The sequence below is a fragment of the Ammospiza nelsoni genome, chromosome 13, assembly GCF_027579445.1.
Source record: "Ammospiza nelsoni isolate bAmmNel1 chromosome 13, bAmmNel1.pri, whole genome shotgun sequence".
Lineage (NCBI taxonomy): Eukaryota > Metazoa > Chordata > Aves > Passeriformes > Passerellidae > Ammospiza > Ammospiza nelsoni.
This window is the reverse complement of record NC_080645.1, coordinates 945,328-969,255: the sequence shown is the minus strand read 5'-3', so window position 1 is coordinate 969,255 and position 23,928 is coordinate 945,328. Positions and strand designations below refer to the sequence as shown.

Sequence of the window (23,928 nt, the reverse complement as noted above, 5' to 3'; positions counted from 1 at the left end):
ATGGACACAGTGGAAGAGATGGAGGTGGATGTCCCGAGTCCTACAGTAGAGGATGTTGAAATGGAGGAAGAGACTGAAGAGATGGAGGTGGATACGGATATGGATGAAGAGATGGAGGTGGATGTTTATGATGAAGAGATGGAGGTGGATGTTTATGAGGAAGAGGAGGACATGGAAGTGGAAGTAGAAGAACACATTGAGGACATGGACATTGATGTAAAAGACGAGGAAGAGGACATGATTTTGGGGTGAAGACCAATGCCAGCAGCAGGACAGGCACGTGATCCGCACAGGCAGAGTGGGTCCCCTGCTGCCAGACTGGAGCTAGGCTGGTCCCTGCTCAGGGACGTGGTACCTCGCAAACTGGAGTCTGGTGGCCACACGCTGCCTGCCCTGTCCTCTCTTTGGGCCACTCAAGCTCCGTTCCAGACCCAGCCAAGCCCAGCTCTGGTAGCAGAGTCCTGCTTTGCCCACATGTGCCAACCTGGGGACACATGGAAGAGCCCTCTGTGCCTGATGCAGTGACCATGACACCTGCTTTTCTTCTACCCCTGATGAACATTCCAGACAGCGCTGGCACCCTTTTGTACATAGTTCTACAGTTCTACATTGTTCTACAGTTTTTTGTATTTAGAATAGGATTTAGGACTTAAGACTTTAAGAATTTTTTGTCTTCTACAATTAGATTTAATATAGTTTAGCTAGATAGGTTCTTATGTATATACGTTCTATGGATTGTTGTTGTTGTTGCAAATGTTCTTACATTCTAAAATTGTTCTGTATTGTTGTTGATAAACAATTCTGTAATAAACAATTTTTTTTTCACACCCCCGTTCTCTTACCATTTGCATTGGGCACAGGCAGCATTTGCAAAGTTGTGGTTTCCACTTGCTCCAGGTTCTCAGGGCTGGAGGTCCCTGGGGGAGCTGGCACAGCCACCCCAGGAGTGGGGGCACCTGTGCACAGAGGGGTCCCACTGACAGAGGTCACCCCCTCCCTGCAGTTTCTCTGGACACACCTGGTAGCTGCAGGGGCAAATCCCAGCGTGCCCTGTCCCATGGGATCCCATGTTGGAGCAGGGCTGAGCCCGCCTGCTCCTGCAGAGCCTCAGCCATGGCTCTGCCCTTGGGAGCCCAGGGCTAAGGAGGGTGCCCTGGGCTGTGGGGAACCCCTGTTCCTGAGCACCCTGAGGGGCTGGACCAGCCTGGAGGGAGCCCCAGCCCTACATGGACCAAGATTTCCCTTGGAAACCCCGTCTGTGCCCAGACTCTGGTACAAGCACAACAGGAATTGATCCTCCTAGTTAAAGGTGTTAATTGGCACAAATTTATCCCTTGGACTTTCTAGTACAGTAAATGTCAGCACTTGTAATCCCTGTTCTGCACTCCCTGGTCAGGCACCAAAGCATCTGAACCTGACAGAACATCTTTAATTAGCACCAACCTGCAGAGAGCTATGGGGGAGAACCTATCCCCAACACCCAGAGAAACACTTGACATTGAAAGTCTGGGGCAGAGCTGAAACTAAAGCATTTTAATGCCAAGAGAGAGGATTTTTTTATTGAACAATAATGAAAGCTTTTGGTCTCCTCACCTGCCACAGATGTGTATTGCCAAGGTTTGCTTCTGGGTTATGACTGATTTTTATTAATCTGTTCAGAACTCTGCTGCTGTTCCTGGCTAAGGTGCACAGATGATATTTCAGAGCCAGATGAGCTCAACACAGCTTGTGCAACACACAGTTTCCACACCCAGACATTCAGGCCATGCAAACTGATACTTTTTCATCTCTGTGCAAAGATGAGTGTTAGGACATCACTGACGTACCACACACTTCTCAGAGCTGTCCCTTTCATCCAGCTCCCCCCAGTCACTTCACAGATTTCGCTCCAAGCAGCTCCAAACTCTATCTCTGATAGAGTTCAGTGGCACATGGGATTTAATCCTGGTTTTTCTTCATCTTCTCCTGAGCTGTCTCCATCCAGACACAATGTGTGGGCACTGTCTGACAGCAGCAGCATTAATGTGTCACCTCCCTGACACTGAGGTTCACGTCACAACTTTTCATCAAAAGCAGCAAATAAATGATTCCCACTGTGTCCCACACAGCTCCATGGGGAGTTTGTGTGCCTGCAGTTCCAGCACCAGCCCTGGTGCACAGGAATTTCAGGAGGAAATACAGAAGGAATCAGCCATTCACAGAGAAAAACATCAGTTTGCACGGCCCAGACCCCCTCAACACTCCAGACTCTGGTGACCCAGAATCTGCATTTACACTTTGGCCTCTGTGCCTTCCTTTTCTTCTCACTAAACTCCTCCCAGTTTCCCTCTTGCTCAGGTTCCCAAGATAATTAAAAGCAGCATTAGGAGCAGAGATAGATGAGGGGAACTGTCCCAAGGCTTGATAAAATTAATCTTTTTAGAGAATTCCAGCCAAGGAGAGAGGAAAAGCCTGCGTGAAAGAGGTGTGAAATCAAAGCAGTAATCAAATTTAGGTATAATGAGAGAAGCTGAAGAGTTTTTTCAATGTTCAGAACAAGATTAGCAGCTCCAGGCACAGGAGGGATGGGACAATTTCCCTGCTGTAACAACTCTGTGATGCAAATTGCATCTCAAACCCTTCTCCCCAGCTCTGGAACCCGTTCAGCCACAAACATGGTGCTGAATTTTTAAAGCAAAGTGGAAGCTGGTCAGAGAGGTGGTTTGCAAATAAAAACCACAGCGGGAAGCACCAGCCAGAGCAGAGAGGGGCAGAGCCTGGCCCTGAGGTACAGCACAGCTTGAAACTCTAACAAATTAAAGAACTTTCCATTTGTTTTTTTTTCCCTCAGGAGCTACAGAAGCTGCTTTGTGGAATCCCTGCCTCCTTCACACCACATCAGCCTGCAGGAGAGCCCAAGGATGAAGATTACAGCCCCTTCAGCTGCTGCTTCCATCTCCTGACTCAAGTCTCACCAAAATCTATCACCACTGGGCCTTCCCAAAGCCTCAGATTCACTCGGTCTGTGCAGGACTTCAGTTCTGAGGAGCATGAAGGGAGATAAAGGCACTTGCAGACACCAGAGAAGCAATTGCTGCCTGAGGTGCATTTCACTGCCCAGGTTAGTGCCTCTAAAACCATCAAAATCAGCCCCTTTGACAGCACCAAGCCAACAGCAGGACATGAGGGCCTGCACATGGTTGGAAATGCCTTTTTTATTATTCCTCTCCCCGTCTCTCATTTCATGGGGCCATTGCAGGAGTTAATCCCATCATTCAGCAGCAAGTCTTGGCAATCAGCTTCAGATGGATTTTTAGTGCTGAGCAAATAAGAGGCAATTTTACTTTGTCTCCAATGAATGAAATTTCACCTAAATCAAACTCTGTGTTCTGAGGCTGGCCAGGCACTAACCACTGCCAGGTCCCCAACCTGGATGTCTGTGGTGGTTTGACCAGGAAGAAGTGGGAATTCTGGGATGCTGTGGTCAAACCAATGGGTGCTTGGATTTTGATACTGGCACCTGGTGTAGCCAGTGGGATTTTGGACACACCTCTGAGAACACACAGGGGTTAAAAGCAGAGCTTCGGCCCTGGGGGCTCTATTGGGACTTCGAGGGACGGAGGTCGGATCTCCCTTCCCCCCGTCCAGCCTCCGCTGCTGCGTGGGAGAGGGGCAGCCATGTGGTAGGCCTGGGCCTGGACAGAGATGGGAGGTGAGGAGGCCCTGGAGGATGGAGGGGTGGAGGAGCCCCAAGAGACATCGGGGAGCCATTCCCCCCCAGGAGAGAGAGAGGGAGAAGAGCCGGCGAAGACGAATGTGATAGCAGCCGGCCCAGGAGGAGAAAGGGGGGGGGGGGAATGCAGCGAGGGAGGAGGTGCCCGGCCGGAGCAGCAGCAAGTGTGGGAGTGCCGGAGTTCTGGGACAGACAGACTGAAATTTTTAACCCCTTTCTTTCATGATTGGGAGCTTGCAAAAAGGCTGATCCTCCTCGGAGCTGAATAAGACGGGAGATAAAAGATGAGATGAGAGAAGGACCTGGCCCAAAGGACGTGGAGAAGGCTTGCTGAGTGGAGAGAGAGATGGTTGGAGTGGCCTTTTGGCTGGACTTTTCTTGTGTAGCCATAGACTGAACCAGTTTTATTCCTGTGACACAGAGACTGCATTTAGGGGGAGGCCGTGCCTCAGAACCAGGAGGGTTCAGTGTGGGGACCCCTCGGCCCCAGGGGGTTGGATAAAAATGGGGGGAACAGATGTCCCAAAGCAGAGGCTGTGCCTTTTTGGAGTGAGACAAGGCATCCTTAAAAGACAAGCCTAAAAGCAGCTCTGGTCCATGCCAGTGGTGAGAGCACTGAGCATGGAAGGAAGATGTCACAAGCGGCAAAAGGACTTTCCGGGCGGTGCTGAGTGACAGGGAAGCACATGAGTTTCAGTGTGTTTCCAGGGGAAGCCTATGGTGCAAGAAAGACTCCTCTCCTCTTCATGGACTGAAGTTTGAATATCCAAAAGGGTGGTGCCAGACTGGGCAGGTGGTGAATTTGAGGGGTATGTATCGGATTGGGAAATTTTGCTGGTGGGGAGGAGGAAAGTGTTTTTTGTAAGGTTTTCAATTTTTTTCTCTTATAGTTTTTTCCTTCTTTCTTTTCTTGTACTTTAGGTAATAAAGTTTTCTTTATGTTTAAGCTGGAGCCTGCTTTGCTTATTCCTGGTCACATCTCACAGCAAACACCAGGGAGAAGGTATACTCATGGGGGCTCTGGCTCTGCCAGGCCCAAACCATGACAATGTCAAACTGCTCTAATATTGAAAAGTTAAATTTATTTGGCTTTGTATACAAGATTATTCTCTCTCAAAATAATTTGAATCCATATAATTGCATTTCCAAGCACTAAACTCAGACCAGCCACAAAGAGCACAAGAGACAAGAAAAGAAATAGAGTTTCTAAGGAGATGGAAATTGAATGCTGAGTTTTTTCCCATTATAGAAAGTTTCATAAATTATCACCTGCCAGCTCCTTGCCTTCACTTGTGTGGCCACCACTGAATACACTCACAGATAAGAAAATGTTTGTCCTACTGAAAAGTGAGACTAGAAGTAGAAAAAGGCTCAGATATCTGAATTAAAAGACAGCATAATGAAAAGAGCTGCCTTATAATAGCAAGATATGATGGACAGCAGGAATGGCTGAAGGCAGCAGAGATAAGTCCATGAACTATTCATGCTACAAAGATTTCTGACAAAACCCCCAATAACCCAAATACAACGTTTTGTCTGGCAGAGCTGATAGGAACCCTGTGCATTTAATTCAGTCATTGGCAGCAAATAGAGATCAGCTTGAAGCTCCTTTGGTCCACTACTACTTATTTTTTTTCACTCAAAAAATGTAATTACATCTACTCTTTGGGAAGAAATTACTGCTTTGAGTGGTTCAATGCAAAGAGTTTCTTCCCATACCCACTCATAATCAGTCACCAAGAGAAATATTTTCTAAAATGATCTCTTCAAAATTTTGGAGTGACTTCCAACATAAATAACTGGGTTATTTTGCTCAAAATGATAAGGGAATTGAATTGGGCTCCCTCATCTTAAAAAGAAGTGTTTCTTCCTGGTTCTTCACAAAGAGGAACAAAACACTTTGTGTCAGCAGACTGAAGGGAGGAAGAGGTTTCTTTCCCCCTGAGCTGCATAATAGGAGACAATTTTGTTGGCAAGAGGTAACAAAACTCAGCCAATTTCCAGTTCTTTTAGTGTAAGGGAAAAGCTCTGAGGATCACAGCTGTGGGAGACACAGAGTGGCAGGAGCAGGGGATCTGCTGGGGGTTTTGAGGTGGGGGACAGATTAAAGAAATGTTCAAGTGAAACCTGTGAGAGGTCAAGACTCCATCCCTCAGAGGAGAAACTCGATTTGACCCACATGCCATTCAAATCCAACCAACATTGAGGCATTTCCCCAAGCTCCGCTGGGCCATCAGGTACAACCCAAATCACTCTGTGGGACCAGGGCAGCAGATCCCAGGCATGGGACAGGGATGCTCCCCTGGGAAGTCACCTCCATTGCCCATGGGACTCACAAGATCTGCTTCTAAAGACCCCAACATCCAAAAAACTCCACATTAAAAGCCTTTAATTTGGGGTTTCACTTCTCCACCTGTCTGCTGTCACTAGGCAGCTGCTCCTCTTCAACACCCTTCTGATGAGTATAAATTTTCTCCTGATTCCCAGCCTAAACGGGAAGTTATTTCCATTCATTCTTCTGCAACTACTGGGAGCTTGTACCTGCTTTGCTCTTTCTCTCCTGGTGTGCACCTAAAATGCCAAAGCCAAGAGCATTTCCTTGCTTAAATCATGTCATTTGTCCTTATTATTTCTTTCCCATAAAATTGCATGGATTTGGTGCTGGCTCAACACTCAGAATATTGACAGCACAAAGTCCAGTTCTTACAGTGACCTCTCCAATTTTGGACCAAGCCTGCAAAGAAGGAAATACAGCAAAGAAATTCCAAACAGGGGCCCTAATAAAGGTAATAAAATGCCACCTGTGTTTGCTGCGGGGAAGAATAGTGCTGCTTATTAAATCATTACTAACAATTAAAGCAGCAGAGGGGAGGAAGACAGTGCTATCGTTTCCATCTCCCCAGCCTCTGCCACTGGCAGGAATTTCATAAAGCACAAATCTCCCAGCAGAAATCCCTCAGCAATTGGTTTGCTGCTCGTGAACACAGCAGGCAGACACTCTGGTTTTCCTGACCAGAAAAGGAGGATTTGCCTCGATATTTTCCCCTCGATGTTTTGTGATGTCAAATCCCCCTCCCTGCCCTGAAGTGACATGTTTCTGTAGGGTGACAGCCCTCTGGAAAGGCACAGAGAGCTTTGTGTCAGTGTAAGGGATCCCCACAAGGGCAGATCCCTAATTCAGGCTCCATCTCTGCTTACATGTAGTTCCTAGCAGAAAATTAATTGCATTTCCCCAGAAAAGGTAATTTCAAGCACAGAGCTCTTCTGCCTTCCACAAAAGCAGCGTGCCAGGGATTGCTTTGGAGACCAGCATCAGGAAACATAGCAACACCTAACAGCCAGGACCATCCAAACCCACTTGTCAGCTCACCCCCACATCTCCTGGACTCACTTGAATGCCCAGGAGGGTCTGAAGAGCCAACTGTTTTCTAAGAAATGGTTGTGCAATCAAAAGGTAAATGACAGGGACAACCAGCCCCACACAGGTGCCCCAGGCAGGAGAAAGAGCAGGAGGGATCCATCCCTTACTGACAGAGGTGCAGCTCAAGTGATGCTCTCTCACTGTTTGGGTTGTTTTTGTTACTTTTACATTAAAAACACATGCTCTCAGGAGACAGTCTCATTTAAATCTTCTACCTCTTTAGCTTTGTACACTCAGCCCATTACATTGAAAGATTTTACCTTAATTTCTTCTCCAGGAAAGAAGTAATTGATCTTTTATTTGTGGCACTTTAAATTGGCATGTTGACTACAAAAATCCACTGCTCATCACATCAAAAGTTGATCCAATAGTGCCAATTACTCCAGTAATGGAGATCTTTAGAGGGATGGGTGGAAAGGAACAGGATCAAAATGGATGGGTCTTCTCAGAGGAAGAAGCAGAATCTGGGAAGACAGCACAGCTTTAAATTAGGATATCTGCTGTGCATGGCAAGACAAAACACAGCCCATTCCTCATCCTGGCTCTGGATGTGATTCAACCCACTCATCCCCAGCTCTGGAGGTGTGGTGGAGTCTGATCCTCATTCCCCTGGCAAATGACAGAGCTGAGCTGATCTCAGCCTGGAATCCCTGAGGGTTGACAGCAAGGACTCCTACCAGATGTAACTCGTGTTTGCAACAAGCACAGCATCCACTGGCAGGGAATGATTTGCTCTTCATCCTTCCCATTCTCCAGGTATTTCTCTAGGAAAATCCACTCTTTAGTGGGGACAAAGCAGTAGATATGGAAGGCTCTGTGTGCCCCAAAAAGCCACCAGCCTGTCACCCCACAGCTCTGCCACTCACAGCCACCAGCTCTGCACAGAGCAGGCAGCAAACTGGTGACTACTGGCACTGCCTGTGGTCTGAACTGGGAACTGTGGATCACCATCAAGCTGCAAGTGTTTTCTAGTGGGAAGTATTTTACCCAGTTTCATACAGATTCTGGTTCTGGGTCAGTCCCACAGCAGCTTTGGGGAGTGTTTAGGTCAACAGGATCTCCCCAGGCTGCAGCTGGAGCTTGGGGCCTCCTTCCAAACTACAGCACAGTAAAAAAGATATACTAAGGTCACAATGAAAAATCCTCTGCTGAGCCTCCTTTCGTGTCTCTCAACTCCTAATTCTGATTGAAAAATGCTATTTAGGAAGATCAGACTGATCAAAATCAGGACACCTTTGTGGATTTTTGTAAAAATGTGTTTTGAAGCTTTAAGATGAGGGATTTTCACTGAAGTCATTAATCCTCTTACAAGTTTTTCGGCATTCTGTTGTTTTGACTTTCCACTCTTATCTCCTGCCAACTTTTACCTGCCCAGAGCCAATTGTTTTGCTGACAGCTGCCATGCCCATGTGCCATTTTCTGAGCATCACCTACATGAAGCCTCAGGGGCTCACTAAGGAAAACTCACTCCTTCATATTCTTTGCAGAACCAGGAAAGATCTTGCTTGGAAAATCTCTTGCCCAATAGAAAAAAGAGGTTTTCATTCAAACCTACTCTATGTGCCATCACTGATGTATTTTTGACTCAGAGAAATCTGTTTATTTTCTGTTCTTAAATCAGGAGTGAGCAGCTCCATGAGCAGTACCACAGCAGAGGAAACACAAACAGGCTGTTACTCAAACACCATCTCTGAAGGGATTGTGCTCTGCTTTTCAGATGAGATTAAGAGCTCAATTACAGTAGAGAAAAAGGCTTTCATTAAATCACACATAGAACATAATAAGGACAAATTACAAAGCTCTTCAGAAGCAAATCTGTGTCAGACTGCTGGGTAAGGAGGCCCTTTAGGGGAGGCCTTCAGAGGTTTCTCCTGCCCTTCTGAAGAAATGAGTCCTGCACACCTCATCTCACCATGTTTTTGAGGAAAGCTCACAACCAGAATCCTATGGGGCATGCAGTATGCAAATCCCATGGACAGAAATATCCACTGGCCTCTGGATTTGCAGATGTGAACCTGGAGGTGAGGGACTGGATGCTTTTCCCTCCCCAGAAACCCAAGGCACTGCATGGCAGAGCTCAAAGTGGCCAGCAAAGGGTTACCCAGAATCCTGCACCTGGGAAAGGGGAAGTCCAGGTTCAGTCACAGAGTCATCACCACTTGATTTTGGTCCCTTGTTATTTTGCTCTCCTGGAATGTATTATACTTAATTAAAGGCAGTTAGCTAATTGGATGGTAAGCAGGTGCTGGTTAAAAAAACCAAACCACCGTTCCCCTTTGAAATGCCAGACAGGAGATTAATTGAAATTCCCTTTGAAAAGATATCCCCAAACCTCCTAATCTGTTGATGAAAACAGTCAAGGAAAAGTCAAAGAGAAAAGAACAAACAATGTTTTTCAGGAGGCTTCACAACTCAGGCAACTGCACACCCCATCAAGCATTAGGATTGAGGATTTTCATTGCCACACCAGGAAACCTTTCAAAGTCTCAAAATCTTTCACTGAACAGCAGTGCCAGAATGCCCCAAAGCTGAATAACAATCCCATGAAGGCATAATATTTCCACCAAGACCAGGATGAGATGAGTAGGAGAGGATGACTGGGGCTCTTCAAAAGCCAGACCTCAGAGCTGAGACAGGATTTAATCCCGATATTCCTCTGGTTATCCAGAAAAGGATCAAGACATGTGAGGGAGCTCAGAAAGCCAGAGTGCTCAAAAAAGCAGCATGTACAGAAGGAAGAAGAGAAAATACAGCTGGATACTTCCTAATGCTCTTCTTTGGACTGACCTGGTGCAGTGAGTCACAGAAAACTTGCTCTAAACATGGGTGGCAGAACTGAAAATGCTCACTGGTAAGTGTGGAGAAATGGCTACATGACAGAGGTCACGTAGACATTCGCTTGTTAGCTGACCAGGAGCTGGGAAAGTACCAAACACAGCTAGTTTGAGTTTTGCACCTGCAAGATAGCGTGTCCTTAGGCCTAGCTGGGTATGATAACAAGTGGACAGAGAGACGTGGGAAATAGAGAATGTAGGCCCAAAGGAATGAGGAAGAGTTGATAGTATAGTTTAACCAATAGATCGCTTGGCTTACAGAATATTCATAAGCTTATTATTTGCTGTATAAGTGTTTGATGCTCTCTTCAATAAACGGAACTTGCTTATCACTCATATTGAGTGCCCGAGTCTCCCCTCACCGACAAATGGCTCATCCCCGACAAAGGCCTCATTCTGCAACAAATGGCTGCCTGAACAGGGACCTAAAGGAAGTTTGAACTTGAGAGCCATTCTGCAACAGCTTGGAGCATGGGAAGAGCCTCAGACGGAGCTCCGACCTGATCAGCCACCAGATGATCCACACCGGGGAATGGCCCTAAAAGTGTGGGGAATGTGGGAAGGGCTTCAGCTGCAGCTCTGCCCTCGTCACCCACCAACGCATCCACACTGGGGAGAGGCCTTATGAGTGTCCCCAGTGTCTGAAGAGGTTTCAGACCAGCTCTGATCTCCTCCAGCACCAGCGCATTCACACAGAGCAGAGGGCCTCCTGCTGTCCTGACTGTGGAAAGGGCTTCAAGCACAACTTGACCCTCATCAGGCACCGGCGCATCCACATCGGGGAGAGGTCCTACAAGTGTCCCCAGTGTGGGAAGAGCTTCTCACAGCGCTCGTTCTTTACCTGACACCAAAAGAGTCATCGGTAAGGGCAGCCCTGTGAGTGCCCCAGCTGCAGGAGGAGCTTCATGCACTGCTCCAGCTTCATCCCCCATGGGAGGACCCATGTTGGTCAGAGCTCTGGCGATCCACATTCCCTGTGATCCATGTTGGGAAGACACTGGGCTGGTTATTCTTTTGTTTTGGCCCTAATTTTTGGATTCATCTTCATCCCTTTAAAACAGAGAAAATTGGGGTAAAAATCAATAAATTCATCAAGGGCATCTAAAACCTCACTTTTTACTTGTGTTTCAGGGGAATCTGGGATTCAGGGAGATAACTGGGAGAATTTGGGGGTTTTAGGGTTATTTGGTGTACTTGTTTCCCTTTCTTGGCACTGAAAGAGACAAGAGGATTCAATCTGTCATCTTAATGCCACTGAAAACTATTCAATCCCACTCCAAAATTCCTCGATTCCACAGCTTTTTGGTGTGTAATGGGGTTGGAAGGGGATTGAGCAAAGTGAGCTTCAAATCAGGAGTGTTGAGATGGGGATTAGGCAGGGCAGGATGGGTGGGATGGAGTTTGGGAGGTGGAAAATGGGGGAAATATGGCTTGGGAAGGTGGCCATGATGTCCAGGAGGGGTGGGATGTGTTGAGGTTGGGAATGGGGAGGTGGGTTGGGGTCTGGAATGAGACAGCCAAAGTTTGGGGATGATGAAGGGAGGGGGAGCCCATTACTGAGTGAATTTTTTAATAATCTACATTCCTGAAGAGATTTTGAGGTATCTCACATTTCTGAGGCAGTTTTGGGGCACTCTCCAGCTCTTGGGGGCATTCCTGAGAGCAGCTCCATGGAGCCCCATTGCCAGGGGTGGTTGCCTTGGGCATGATCTCAGAGCTGTATCCAGAGTCTGTTGCCTTGGTGCTGGAGAGCAGAGAAATGATGAACAGCCCCAGACATCTCCAGTGTGTGTTTGGGGGCAGGGAGTGTTCTGCATAGGTGGGGTGGTCACTGTCCCACCCCAGCCACTGCAGCCTCTGGCCCAGCCTCAAAGTGGCTGCCAAGCCCCTGGCACCCCGAAAACCCCACGTGAGCGAGGGACCAGAGCAGGTCAGGCTGTGACACAGGTGTGACACTGAAACGTCCCACGGCTCCAGAGCTCACAGCAGCTGAGATCCAAGACTGACTGTGGATCTCTCTCTCCCTCTCTCTCTTCTCCTGACTTCCTCTTCTCAAAATCTGCATAACTTGAAGTTGGACAGGTTAGAGTTTGCAAAGTCAGTGCTTTGTCAAGTGATTTACTGTAATTCAATGCTGTTTAAGATTTCCCAAGTACCTCATTCTCTTAAGTTTGTAACTAAAAGTTTGTTCTCCACCCCCCTGAGAAGTTTTTTATTTTCTCCCCTTGGCCATGTGTCCTGCAGGCTGTGCCCCCTGTGCGTGCTGCTCCTCTGCCCTGGCTGGCTGCACTCGCCCATCTCGCTGTGCCCCAGCATTTCTCACCCAGCGTTTCTGTGCCCTCCCTGGGCTCCCTGCACCCAGCGCTGCCGGCTCCTGGCACACAGAGCCAGGGCAGGAGCCCACCCTGCCAAGGGGCTCTGGAGCAGGGCGTGAGCTGCGATGGCTTCTGAGCTCAGCAGCTGCTCCTGGCATGGTTCCATGGGGACCGAGCACAGCAACGCTGCTGAGCATTGTCCCTGCTGAGGGTCACACACTGCCGGGGCACATTCCCTGCCTGCAGCATTGCTGAGCATTGTCCCTGCTGAGGGTCACACACTGCCGGGGCACATTCCCTGCCTGCAGGATTGCTGAGCATTGTCCCTGCTGAGGGTCACACACTGCCGGGGCACATTCCCTGCCTGCAGGATTGCTGAGCATTGTCCCTGCTGAGAGTCACACACTGCCGGGGCACATTCCCTGCCTGCAGGATTGCTGAGCATTGTCCCTGCTGAGGGTCACACACTGCCGGGGCACATTCCTTGCCTGCAGGCTTCCAAGTGCTGCACTTGTGTCTCCAGCGTTGCTTTCCAACAAAAACAGGGGAATGCAAACTGTGCAGCTCATGGTATTTTAGAGTGTCTAAAACTTGCTAAGTCATTGATCTTAGAGGTGAGATGCATTTGGAATTAATGGCATGGAGAAGTAGTGTAAGATGGAAAAGGGGAGCACAGAAATAAATTGAGGAAAACATTTCACATTATTTCTTTCCATTTTCATTTCACTTCTAGAAAGCTGATTCAGTTTCCCAGGAATCTTCTCTGTAATCCTGTCTGCTCTTTTCAAAAACATTTCGTGGAGAATGAGGTCAAGTTCCTGTCACAAGATGTGCCACCAACTGCAGCTTCTCTTGGCTCTCCACACTGTGCCTGCAGCAGAACTCTTGCAGCAAAGCAGGACAAAGGTTTGGAGAACTTGACAACTTGTCCTTTCTTTTGCTGGTGAACTGGGGAGTTGTGCCATTGGTGAGGTTTTCATTGTTACTGTTCCAGGCTAAGAAAACAGGAGGTGGTACCAGGAATTGTTAGGGAATACAAGCCTGGCTGTAAACTGGGGGCAGCAGCACTGCAAAACACCTCTGGGCATCTCTGTTTCCTGCTGCTGGGAAGGAGCCATGAAGCGAGTCGAGAAGTTCTGGTTTCCGTTTCTCCTGGTGGATTTTTCAGTTTAATTCCACACTGCAGAGGCAATTTTTGTGATGGCCTCTGTCAGCTTATTCTATTTCATCAGTGCCAGCAACAGGGCTGTGTATGAGCACTGCAAATGTGGCCTGTGAGGCTTTAATTCCCCTCACCTTAGAGCTTGAGGTTGGTGAGCATTCCAGTATCTGTTGATCTTTATGCCTGAGACAAAAATACTGACTTCACTGTCATGAAAGCACCGTGGGTAGCACCAACTGAAAGCGGCACTTGCAGTTTCATGGATAAAATTCAGGTGGCAAGCAGAAGAGGGCCAAGAGCAGCCATGATCCCCAATTCCCAAGGCAAAGGCACCAGCAGCCTCCTGCTGCCACCTCAGGGTGAGTAAAACAGTGCTGTAAACAGCTCTGGAATCCGATCCTTTCTTCCTCTGAGGGCTGGCTCAGGGCAGCACAGGTGGGCCCTGAGCAGTCAGGGCTGTGTGTGGGTGCTGGTTGCTGTGCTCCAGAACTGAGCTGGAAAAAGCCCTTGGGAGCCGAGGCAGGAGGAGGCGGGAAGGGGCCGGCGCTGCTGCTGCTCCTGGCCGGGAGCCCCGGCTGGGCCGGGCCGGCGCCCCCTGTGCTGCGGCTGCTGCTGCTGCCAGAGCCGGGCGGGACTCGGGGACAGGGAATGGACACGGGGGGACAGCAAAGGCCTGGCGGCTGCAGGGATGGTGGCGCTGGGGCCGGGGCCAGCACAGAGCTTCAGCCCGCAGTTAACCCCGAGGGAAACGCTGGGGAAAGGCTCCATTTCAGCCTTTCTTTACTTGTCGCTGTAATGAAGGGAATGAAATGAAGGGAGAACAAGCAGGGCCCGACCCCTCCTTCTCTGGGAGGCGCCCCGCGTCTGGGGCTGTGAGGGGGCGTGAGGGGCTGTGAGGGACCATGAGGGGCCATGGGGAACTGTGAGGGGTTGTGAGGGGCCATGAGGGGCTGTGAGGTGTCACTCTTGAGTCGAGAATGACACCGGAACAGGCGGGAGGCAGTTTGTAGAGAGAGTGAAAGAAGGTTTTATTCAAGAGAACCTTGTGGTTTTTATAGCGTGAGATGATTTATTCTATTTGATTGGCTGGTTAACAAAAATACATTACACTGTCCTTGAGAAGAACAGAAAGACAAAGTAGAAGAATACCACCTGCAGATTGTTTATACTTAACAAGTTATCACATCCCTACAACACCCTAAAAATTCTCACATGCTGCTGTGAGAAACACTTGCTGTTTCTCTCTCTCTCTTCCAGAGCATCCACAGTAAGGGGCTGTAACGGGTCTTGGGGAACTGTGAGGGAGCCATGAGGGGCTGTGAGGGGCCATGGGGAGCTGTGAGGGAGCCATGAGGGGCTGTGAGGGGCCATGAGGGGCCATGGGGAGCTGTGAGGGGCTGTGGGAGGCCAGGCTCCTCATGGAACCAAGGATCCATTGTGACACTGCGGAACCAAGGAGATCATTGTTGACAGTACAGAACCTCATGGAACCAAGCGGCCATTGTGGCATAGCAAGGCCTTGTGGAACCAAAGGGACCATGGTGACCCTATGGAACCTCATGGTACCACAGGTCCATTGTTACACAGCAGCCACAGCAGGGCCCCAGAACCAAGGAGATCATTGTGACACTACACAACCTCATGGAATCAAGGCGTCCATGTTACACCAATGAACCTCATGGAGCAAAGGGTCCATTGTGACACTGTGGAACCAAGGAGACTGTTGTTGGCAGGACGAAAGATCATGGAACCAAAAGTCCATTGTGACATTGTGAGGCCTCATTGAACCATGGAGACCATTAGGACACTTCAGGACCACTGGAACCAAGGGGCCATTGTGACACTGCAGGGCCTTGTATAACCAAGGGGTCCTTGTAGCACAGCAGGGCCTCATGGACTCAAGGGGATTAAAGTGACACTGTGGGGCTCCATAAAGGGCTGTGGAGCTCCATAAGGGGCTGTGGGGGCTCCATGAGACCACAGGGCCATTCTGACGGTGGAACCAAGGATACCATTGTTACACTACAGAACAAAGGAGGCCATTGTGAACCAGCAGGGAAATCCACTGGGACTATTGTGACACTTCAAGGGCCATTGTGGAACAACAGGGCCTCGTGGAAGTGATGAGACCATTGTGAAATCCCAGGGCCTCATGGGAGCAGGGGGCCATTGGGACACTGTGGGTCCCCATGGAAACAAGGGGCCAGTGTAACACATCCAGGCCTGCTGGAGCCAAGGGGCCACTGTGATCCCACGGAACCCAATAGAACCAAGGGGCCATTTGGAGACACTGTGACCTCATGGAAGCAAGGGGCCATTGTGCCACTGCAGAGCCAAGGAGACCATTGTTATATCACTGGGCCTCATGGAAACAAAGATCTGTGGTGATCCTACAGGGCCTCATGGAACCAAGGGGCAATTTTGATGCTGCAGAGCCCCAAGGATCCAGGAACATGGAACAGGTCTGGGTGGCTGGGCCTCCTGGGGGCTGCTTGACTGGTCCCGCTGGCCTTGGCATGTTGAGAGTTGCTTCTTATCATCCCCTGAAACCCTGGAGTTCTGTGCATTCCTTCCTGTGGGAAAGAACTGTCCTTCTCCTCCAGGGGTTCAAGGCTGAAATTGGGATTCCTCCCTCAAATCTGATTATATCCAAGGATTATTCCCATATGAAACCTGCCCGGACAGATAGCTCTGGCTGCCCTTGGCCTCTTGAGGGCCACCCCTCATGTGCCTTCAAAACACTGGGGGCCCGTTCTTTTCTTCCCATTGAAAAAAACACTTTCAAGTCCAGCCATCCATGGCCAAAATTGAGAATCCGCCTCCAAAATTCTTTATATGGTTTTCCAATGGTACCTCCCAGACAAAAGCTGTCAGGGCTATCTAGATTCCCTTGGCTGCCCTGGTGGCCCTAGTGTTGCTGTAGGACCTGAGTGCTCTCAGGGCCGGGCACAGCCCTGGGGGTGGCAGTGCCGGGGCTGCAGCAGGGACAGGCCATGGGCACTGCTGGGGCAGCACTGACGTCTCAGGCCAGGCCCTGGGTGCTCCAGGCTCCTTGCCCAGGCTCTCTCAAGAACACAGCCAGGCCGATGCTCAGTACAGAAAACCCCCGTGAGCAGCCCCAGGCTGGCCGTGGGCAGGCTGAGGGCAATCAGCATGGCTGGGGCTCTGCAAGGGCCCTGGGGCAGATGGGAAGGAGCAGCAGAGCAGGGGCTGATCCATCCCCAGTGCGCTGCACAGCCCAGGGCAGTGTCCCAGAGCGTCCTCATGGAGCTGCCAACAACAGCCTCCCTCTGAAACCCTGGCCTCTCCCCCAGCTCACACAGGTGCCCCATCCTTGCAGGCACAGACACGGCAGCACTGGCTCAGCAGCCCCTGTTTGCATTGAACAGAGCAGGGGAAGCACCCCCATGCTGTTGCTGTGGGGACATGAACCTGAGGGAGCACAAATGCCATCAGCCCCTGGGGCCAGCAAGGGCTGGGGGACACCAGGGAAACCACTCAGCTTTGTCCTGGCCTCTGCAGTCAGCCAGAAAGTTTGTTGCCATCAGCTGGGAGTTTCCTGTCCCACTGCAGATGCTGTTGCTCAGAGCCAGGGCTGCTTGGCAGCCACCCCCAAACTGTCCTGAGCATTTCCTTGGCTCCACCTTTGCTTTCTTTACTCTTCCTGATACAAATGTCTTCCCATTGCCCACCCCTGTTCCCTCCCCTGCAAACAGCCCATTCCTTCTTGCCCTTTCCTCTCTGGCCCCACTCCCCATTGCAGTTCCTGACTTGGCACCATGGGAACGTCCCTTGGGCAGCAGGATCATCCTGCAAGTGCTGCAGGAATTGTCTGCAGGCTCCTGCAGTGCCTGGTGCTGCTCCCTTGCCAGAGGCACCCCAGGCCAGGGGGGCACATCTGGGCTGCTGTGTCTGGCTCTGGGGCTCCGTGTTCTGGGCAGTGAGGAGGAGCTGCAGAGGCTCTGCAGGACTGACAGGATGGGCTTTGGGGCTGCCAGGAGAACCTGGGCTGCTGGAGCTGCTGAAGAGGAGGCCCAGGGCTCCTCCTGCAACTGCTCCAAAGGTTCTTTCAAAGAATCCCAGAATCAGCAAGGGTGGAACAGGCCATGGAGATCATCAAGTCCAACTTGTGCCCTGACACTGCCTTGTCTCCCCTGAACCTCCTCTTCTCCAGGATAAACAACCCCAGCTCTCTCAGCCACTCCTCACAGGACTTGTGCTCCAGACCCATCCCCAGCCCTGTTGCCTTTCTCTGGACACGCTCCAGCTCCTCCATGTCCTAAATTGGGGGCACCAGAACTGCAAACAGCACTTGAGGTGCTGCCCAAGCAGTGCCGATCACAGGGGAACAATCCCTGCCCTGGTCCTGCTGGCCACACCATTCCTAATCCAGGCCAGGAGCCACTGGCCTGCTTGCCCACCTGGGCACACTGCTGGCTCATGTCCAGCCTGCTGTCCATCAGTCCCTGCAGGTCCCTTTCTGCCTGGCTGCTGTCCAGCCCCTCTGGCACCTTGTTGAGGGAGGGAAGGGAAGGGAAGGGAAGGGAAGGGAAGGGAAGGGAAGGGAAGGGAAGGGAAGGGAAGGGAAGGGAAGGGAAGGGAAGGGAAGGGAAGGGAAGGGAAGGGAAGGGAAGGGAAGGGAAGGGAAGGGAAGGGAAGGGAAGGGAAGGGAAGGGTCCAGATCCAATCCTTCCTGTCCTTCCTGAAATGTGGGGTTTGCTGGCACTGCCAGTGCCTTGATCCAAAAATTTCCCTATTCTGGAACAGCCCAAGTACAGCAATTTGCTGGCACAGAAATACAAAACCTGGCAACTTCCTGCTACTGGGTCTGGCACCTCCCACATCTTGTGTTTGCTGCCCCAGTACCCAGATTTGGAAATTTCCTGGTGCTGGCACAGCCCAAGTCCAGTGATTTACTGGCACAGAAATCTAAAATTTTGGAAATTTCCAGGTTCTGACTCTAGCACCATCCAGATCTAGTGTTTGCTGGGACCACCAGTGCCCAGATTTGGAAATTTCCCGGTGCCTTCACAGCCTAGGTCTAGCAATTTGGTTTTAGCTAGCTTAGGCAGAGAAGTTTCTTTGGACTGTGACTTTCCTTTTTCTTGGAACTGTTTAAACCTGCTCTGGACTGAAAACCCAGACAAACACCGACAGCAGCAGCTCACACCTGTGGCCCCCCGAGCTCTGGGACGCTGCATTCCAGCACCAGAGGGACTTAGAAGAGATGAAGTGAGTCAACTACAACCCACAAAAAGGACTTTCTGAATTTGCCATCTCTTCAGCACTGTCAGAGGTTTTATTTAATATTATTCATTTTTCATGCTTGTGAATACTTTACTCGTTAAAAAAACTGGGATTTTTTTCACTTTTCTCAAGGGAAGTCTTTTCCTGAACTAGTAGGGGGAGGGGCCGCTTGAACTTGCTTTTTAGACAGACCCCTTTTGGAGGTTTCCTCCCCAAATTTGCTCTAAGCCAGCACAAACAGTCACAATGAAAATTTCACCAGTGGCGTAATTTCCTGATGGAAAATCTTGTGACAGAACCTCAACCTTGTTCTCCATGAGAGATTTTTGGGAAGAGCAGACAGGAGAAGACTCCTGGAAAACTGAAACAGCTTTCCAGATGTGAAATAAAAGAAACAATCCAAGGTGTTTTCCTCTATTTATTTCTATGCTCCCCTTTTCTATGTTGCATCCCAGTAATTCCAGATGCACCTCACCTCTAGGATCGCTGACTTAGGGATTTTTAGACACTCTAAAATACCATGAGCCACACACATTTTCCTTCCCCTGTTTTTACAGGAAAGCAACACTGGAGATGTAAGTGCAGTGCTTGGGTCAGGTAGGAATCCTACCCCAAGGGAAGGTGCCCCGACAGTGTTTGACGCTCAGCAAGGACAATGCACAGCAGCGAGGGGATTGCTGTGCCAGTGTGCAGGAGTCAGGGCTCTGCATTTGGGCTCAAGGCTGCAAAGTTCCCGTGTTTGGACAGACGGAGGGGCTGTCCCCGGGGCGCGCGGGGCTCAAATGTGGGGCTCGTGGGGCGAGCGGGGAACGGACACGGGGACGAACGGCCCCGGTGCTTCAGTTGCAGCGGCGGCAGCGGCAGCGGCAGCAGCGGCAGCAGCAGCAGCGGCGAGAGCAGCAAAACAGATAATTTAAAACACGCTTTCCCCTATTTTTCTTTCTCTTTCTCTTTGTCTCTTTATTTCTCTTTCTCTCTCTTTCCCGCTGTCGGGCACCCTTCTCTCAGGGTCCCTTGCCCGGCGTCCCTCTCCTCTCCCCGCCTCCCTCTCCCCTGCAGGTCAGGGCCATGCCCCCGGCCCCGGGCGGGGCTGCCCCGTGCCCGGCCCCGGCCGTCCCGCCGCGGTCTCGCCTCCGCCGGGCTCTGGGTGTACTGGCGGTGGCGCTGCTGGGCGGGCATCAGTGCCTGGTGCGAGGGCGGCATCGCCGCCCTTCGGCTCCGCCTGGCCCGAGCCCGGCCCCGGACCCGACGCAGGCTCCAGTCCCGACCCCGGCCCCGGCTCCTCCCGGGGCCCGCGGAGCGCACACGCGGCGCGGCCGCTCCCGCCGCTTCCGCTGCGGCTTCCCCGGCCCGAGCTCCGCCACTCGGAAGCGCGGCCTCCGGCCCCGAGCCGCCGGGGCCCGGGGCGGGTGGGGATGCCGGGCCCGGGGCGGGTGAGGGGCGCTCGGGGGCCGTTGCTGGACCCGGGCCGAGCGCTGACAGCCGCGTCCCGCCCGCAGGGACGGCGCAGGAGGCCCTGCAGGAGCGGTACCGGCTGGGATCGCTGCTGGGACGCGGCGGCTTCGGCAGAGTCTTCGCAGCCACGCGGCTCTCGGACGGCGCCCCGGTGAGCGGCGGGGCCGGCGGCGGGCGCAGGCGGAGGGGGCGGAGGAGGAGGGAGGAGGAGGAGAAGGTCGGGGCGCGGCGGGACGGGCGGCGAGCTCACCCCACTGCTCTCCCTCGCTCGCAGGTGGCCATCAAACGCGTGCCGAGGGATCGCATCCGGCACTGGGGCGAGCTGGTGAGTGAGCGGAGCCAGCGGCAGCAGCCGGGCTGTGCCGGGCGAGGAGGAGCCGGGGCCCGGCGCGGTGGGAGCCGCCGTGAGCCCTGCGGGGAGAGCGGGCGTGGGTTGAGCGGGGCATGCAGAGCATCCCGGGCTGGCTGAGGGCTCCCAGAGCCCCGCACGGCCTCGGCCCCACTGACGGCGTCGTTCTCCTCCCGCAGCCCGACGGCACCAGCGCACCCCTGGAGATCGTGCTGCTGGCCAAGGTGTCCGGTGGCTGTGGCGGTGTCATTCAGCTCCTGGAGTGGCTTGAGCTTCCCGACAGCTTCCTGCTGGTGCTGGAGCGTCCAGAGCGGTGCCAGGAGCTCTCGGGTTTCCTGGCGGAGCGGGGGTTTCTGCTGGAGGAGGAGGCGCGGGAGCTGTTCCGCCAGGTGCTGGAGGCCGTGCGGCACTGCACCAGCTGCGGGGTCCTGCACCGGGACATCAAGCCCGAGAATGTCCTGCTCGACCTGGCCAGCGGGCAGCTGAAACTGATCGACTTTGGCTGTGGCGCCTTCCTCCAAGACACAGCCTACACCCAATTTGCAGGTGAGCCCTCGCAGGGGGTGCTCCTGGGCATCTCGTGGCCCAGCCTGGGTGCAGCACTGGGGCTTCCCCCTATTGCAGCCGGGATGGAATTGATGCTAGAGCCGAGTTGATTTGGGTGGGGTGTGAGGGCGGCCAGCTCCGAGCCCTGCTGACAGCCTTCAGCACCCACTGTGCCCTGGGCTGGGGCTGGAGCTGGGGCAGCCAGCCTGACACAAACCCCCATGGGGGCAGCAGAGAGGGGGGTCTGACCCCATTCCCCGGATGGTTTGGTGTGCAGGCAAGGAAGGGCTGGACTGCTGCGCTCTCCTTGTTCACCTTATTAACATTTTTGGGGGCCATGCAGGTGGGGAGGAGAGTGGATTTTCTCCACTACTGGGTGGGTTTTTCCTTTGTGTGTCATGGTTGGGCTTTCCCAGGGATTGTGCTGCCCTCTTCCAGTCCAGTGGCTTCTTTTCCAGCCGTGAGTTTGTGCACAAGTCCCAAGTGCTGGCGAGAGGGCAGCGCTCACCCTGTGTGCCTCTGGGGCGGCCCCCACATGCCCAGGGATGCTGGGGCCGGGCTCTGGGAGCAGCAGCAGCCCCCTGCTGAGCTGTGTCTGTGTTCCACAGGAACCCTGTCCTACAGCCCACCAGAGTGGATCCAGCACCAACGCTACCACGGCGAGGCAGCCACGATCTGGTCCCTGGGCCTCCTGCTGTGCCACCTGGTCATGGGGAAGCACCCGTTCCGGAGGGGCCAGGAGATCATCCGGGGGCGAATCTTGTTCCCACGATGGCTCTCTCGAGGTGGATCCTCATCTCTGGGCACGGGGGGAATACCAGTGCTGGGAGCCAGCAGCGGGCTCATGGGCAAACCACTCTGGCAGCTGCTGAGCAGGCACATGTCCTGCTCTCCTGCTGTTCTCCAAACAGAGCATCCATGGGGAAGTTTAGGCCCAGCTCTGGTCACACCCAGCATGACCTGGGCATGGGAACAGGAGGGCAACTTCTCCAACTGACTGGTGATTTCTGGTTTCTCTCCCCAGAGTGCCAAGATGTTATTAAGAGGTGTTTGTCCATGCAACCCTCGGACAGGCCATCCTTAGAAGAGCTTTTCTGTCATCCTTGGGTGAAGGGTGTTTCCCTGCCCTAGAAGACTGAAGAAATCCACGTGCGCAGTTGGATCCAGGGACCTAGCAGGTACCAGCTCCACACATCTCTTGGCAATCAGTGGCAAAGCAAACCAGGCTGGTTTTGTCCTGCCTGTAGCTCTGAGCAGGGGTCAGCAGAAGGGAACATGCAGCTCTTGGGCTGGAGCTGAGCTGGAGACCCGATGTGACAAGCACTGGTGGCCACCATCCCCCTGGTTTTGTTTGTATGGTTCATGGATGGCTGGGGCCCTGGGCAGAGCCCTGACAGCCTGGTCTGACCCCAGGGAAGGAGAAGGAGCCCCTGGAGAAGCTGTTCCAAATGGGGCTGGTGCTGGAGACACCAAGGACAACCTCAAGGATGATAATCTCTTCCTTGGCCTGGCCAGCTGAAGATGATGGACTTAGATTCTGGCACCTTCTTCAAAGCCAGGCTCCAGGTCCAATTTGCAGGTGAGTCTATAGGCAGGGGGTTGCTCCCAGATCTGGGCATGGCACAGCTGGGCACCAAAGGTTCCCCCTTTGCTGGGGCAGATACAATGAATTCTTCAGTCAGCTGCCCAGCTGCTTTTTGGCTCTGGGCAGCTGCTGAGGGCTGGATGTGCCCTGGCTGGCTGCAGGCTGGGCACATGTGCTGCCCTCCTGCTCTGCTGCCAAAGGCAGCAGGGATGGGCAACTCTGGGCACAGCCAGCATGGCCTGGGCACCGCAGGCCTTGGCACAAGGGCACAGGAGCCCTCAGCTGACGGGCGGTTTCTGCTTTCTCCCCTTGCAGCCGGGCTCTGCGGGTGCTGAGGCTGCTCTGGGCTCTGCCAGGGCTCAGCTGGGCTCAGCCCTGGGCCCAGCTGGGCTGGCTCTGCCCTCACATTGCTCTGACAGCTCTGCATCAGACGAGCCCGTTGTGAGCACAGTGCCTGAGCTTTCTGCTTTGGCAGGTGAGTGAGACTCTGCTGCAGGCCCAGAGATTGCAGCTGGGGACACACATCCAATTGGCAAGGACCCAAACTCTCCACAGTCCAGCTGAATGCCTGGATCTGCACAGGGTGTTTTGTCTGTCCCATTCTTCCTTCTTGATTGGCTGGAATTGTGCAATTGCACTTTCTTCCTCCTCTAGAAGTGCCACGAGTGGGCCAAAGCTGGCGAGTGGGCCGTGCTCCTGAGGCAGTGCAGTCTGGAGCTGGTGGATGGAGAATTGCCCTTCTGCACTTCCACACCAGAGCAAAAAGCTGTCAGAGGGACTTTGTGACTCTAAGAAATCCCTGAAAGTTTCAATGGGAATGTGCAGCTCTCTCCCAGGCTGAGAAGGAAGGTCGTCTTGTAAAGGATTTGGGCTTTGAAAGAGTTTCCATTCCCAGTCCTGCTTGGAGCTGGAAGGGCACAAAGCAACTTCCTCTTGCCTCGACCACAATTTAAAATAACAATATTGGAAACAATCCCCAAAAACTTTTTAAAAAGACTGCTGAGGTCAGTAAGATGGATCCATGCCATCAGCACATTTACAAAGTAAATAACTTTTCTTTTCAAAAGATCAGTTGCCTCTTAATTCAAAGTTAGAGATGACTTTTCACTGCACACTTGGGTTTTTTTTTTATCTTTCACATTTTATATAGTTTTTGATTACTTTTTCCTTTTTTTTCCTTTCAATAGAAAACATGTCCTATAAAAGGAACGTCCTTTGCTCCTGGTTCCCATGTGGAGCAGCTCCCTTCCTGCTGGCTGAGCTGCTCAGGCAGAGCCCAGCAGCTCCTGGCCCTGCAGGGCT

At 52.2% G+C, this 23,928-nt stretch overlaps 1 protein-coding gene across 1 annotated transcript; it reads left to right on the top strand.

Moving 5' to 3' along the window:
- Positions 1–22,172, top strand: LOC132079259 (serine/threonine-protein kinase pim-1-like). The gene is made up of 6 exons (XM_059481762.1): positions 1–248; positions 19,700–20,297; positions 20,421–20,471; positions 20,675–21,041; positions 21,650–21,826; positions 22,066–22,172. Exons 1-6 carry the CDS (start codon positions 1–3, stop codon positions 22,170–22,172), a joined length of 1,548 nt encoding a protein of 515 aa, XP_059337745.1.
- The last annotated feature ends 1,756 nt before the right edge of the window (positions 22,173–23,928 follow it).

Coding starts and splice junctions, on each gene's coding strand:
- LOC132079259 (XM_059481762.1), top strand. CDS start 1: ATGGACACAGTGGAAGAGATGGAGGTGGATGTCCCGAGTCCTACAGTA. Junction 20,472..20,674: donor TCCGGCACTGGGGCGAGCTG/GTGAGTGAGCGG, acceptor CTCCTCCCGCAG/CCCGACGGCACCAGCGCACC. Junction 21,827..22,065: donor CCCACGATGGCTCTCTCGAG/GTGGATCCTCAT, acceptor TTCTCTCCCCAG/AGTGCCAAGATGTTATTAAG.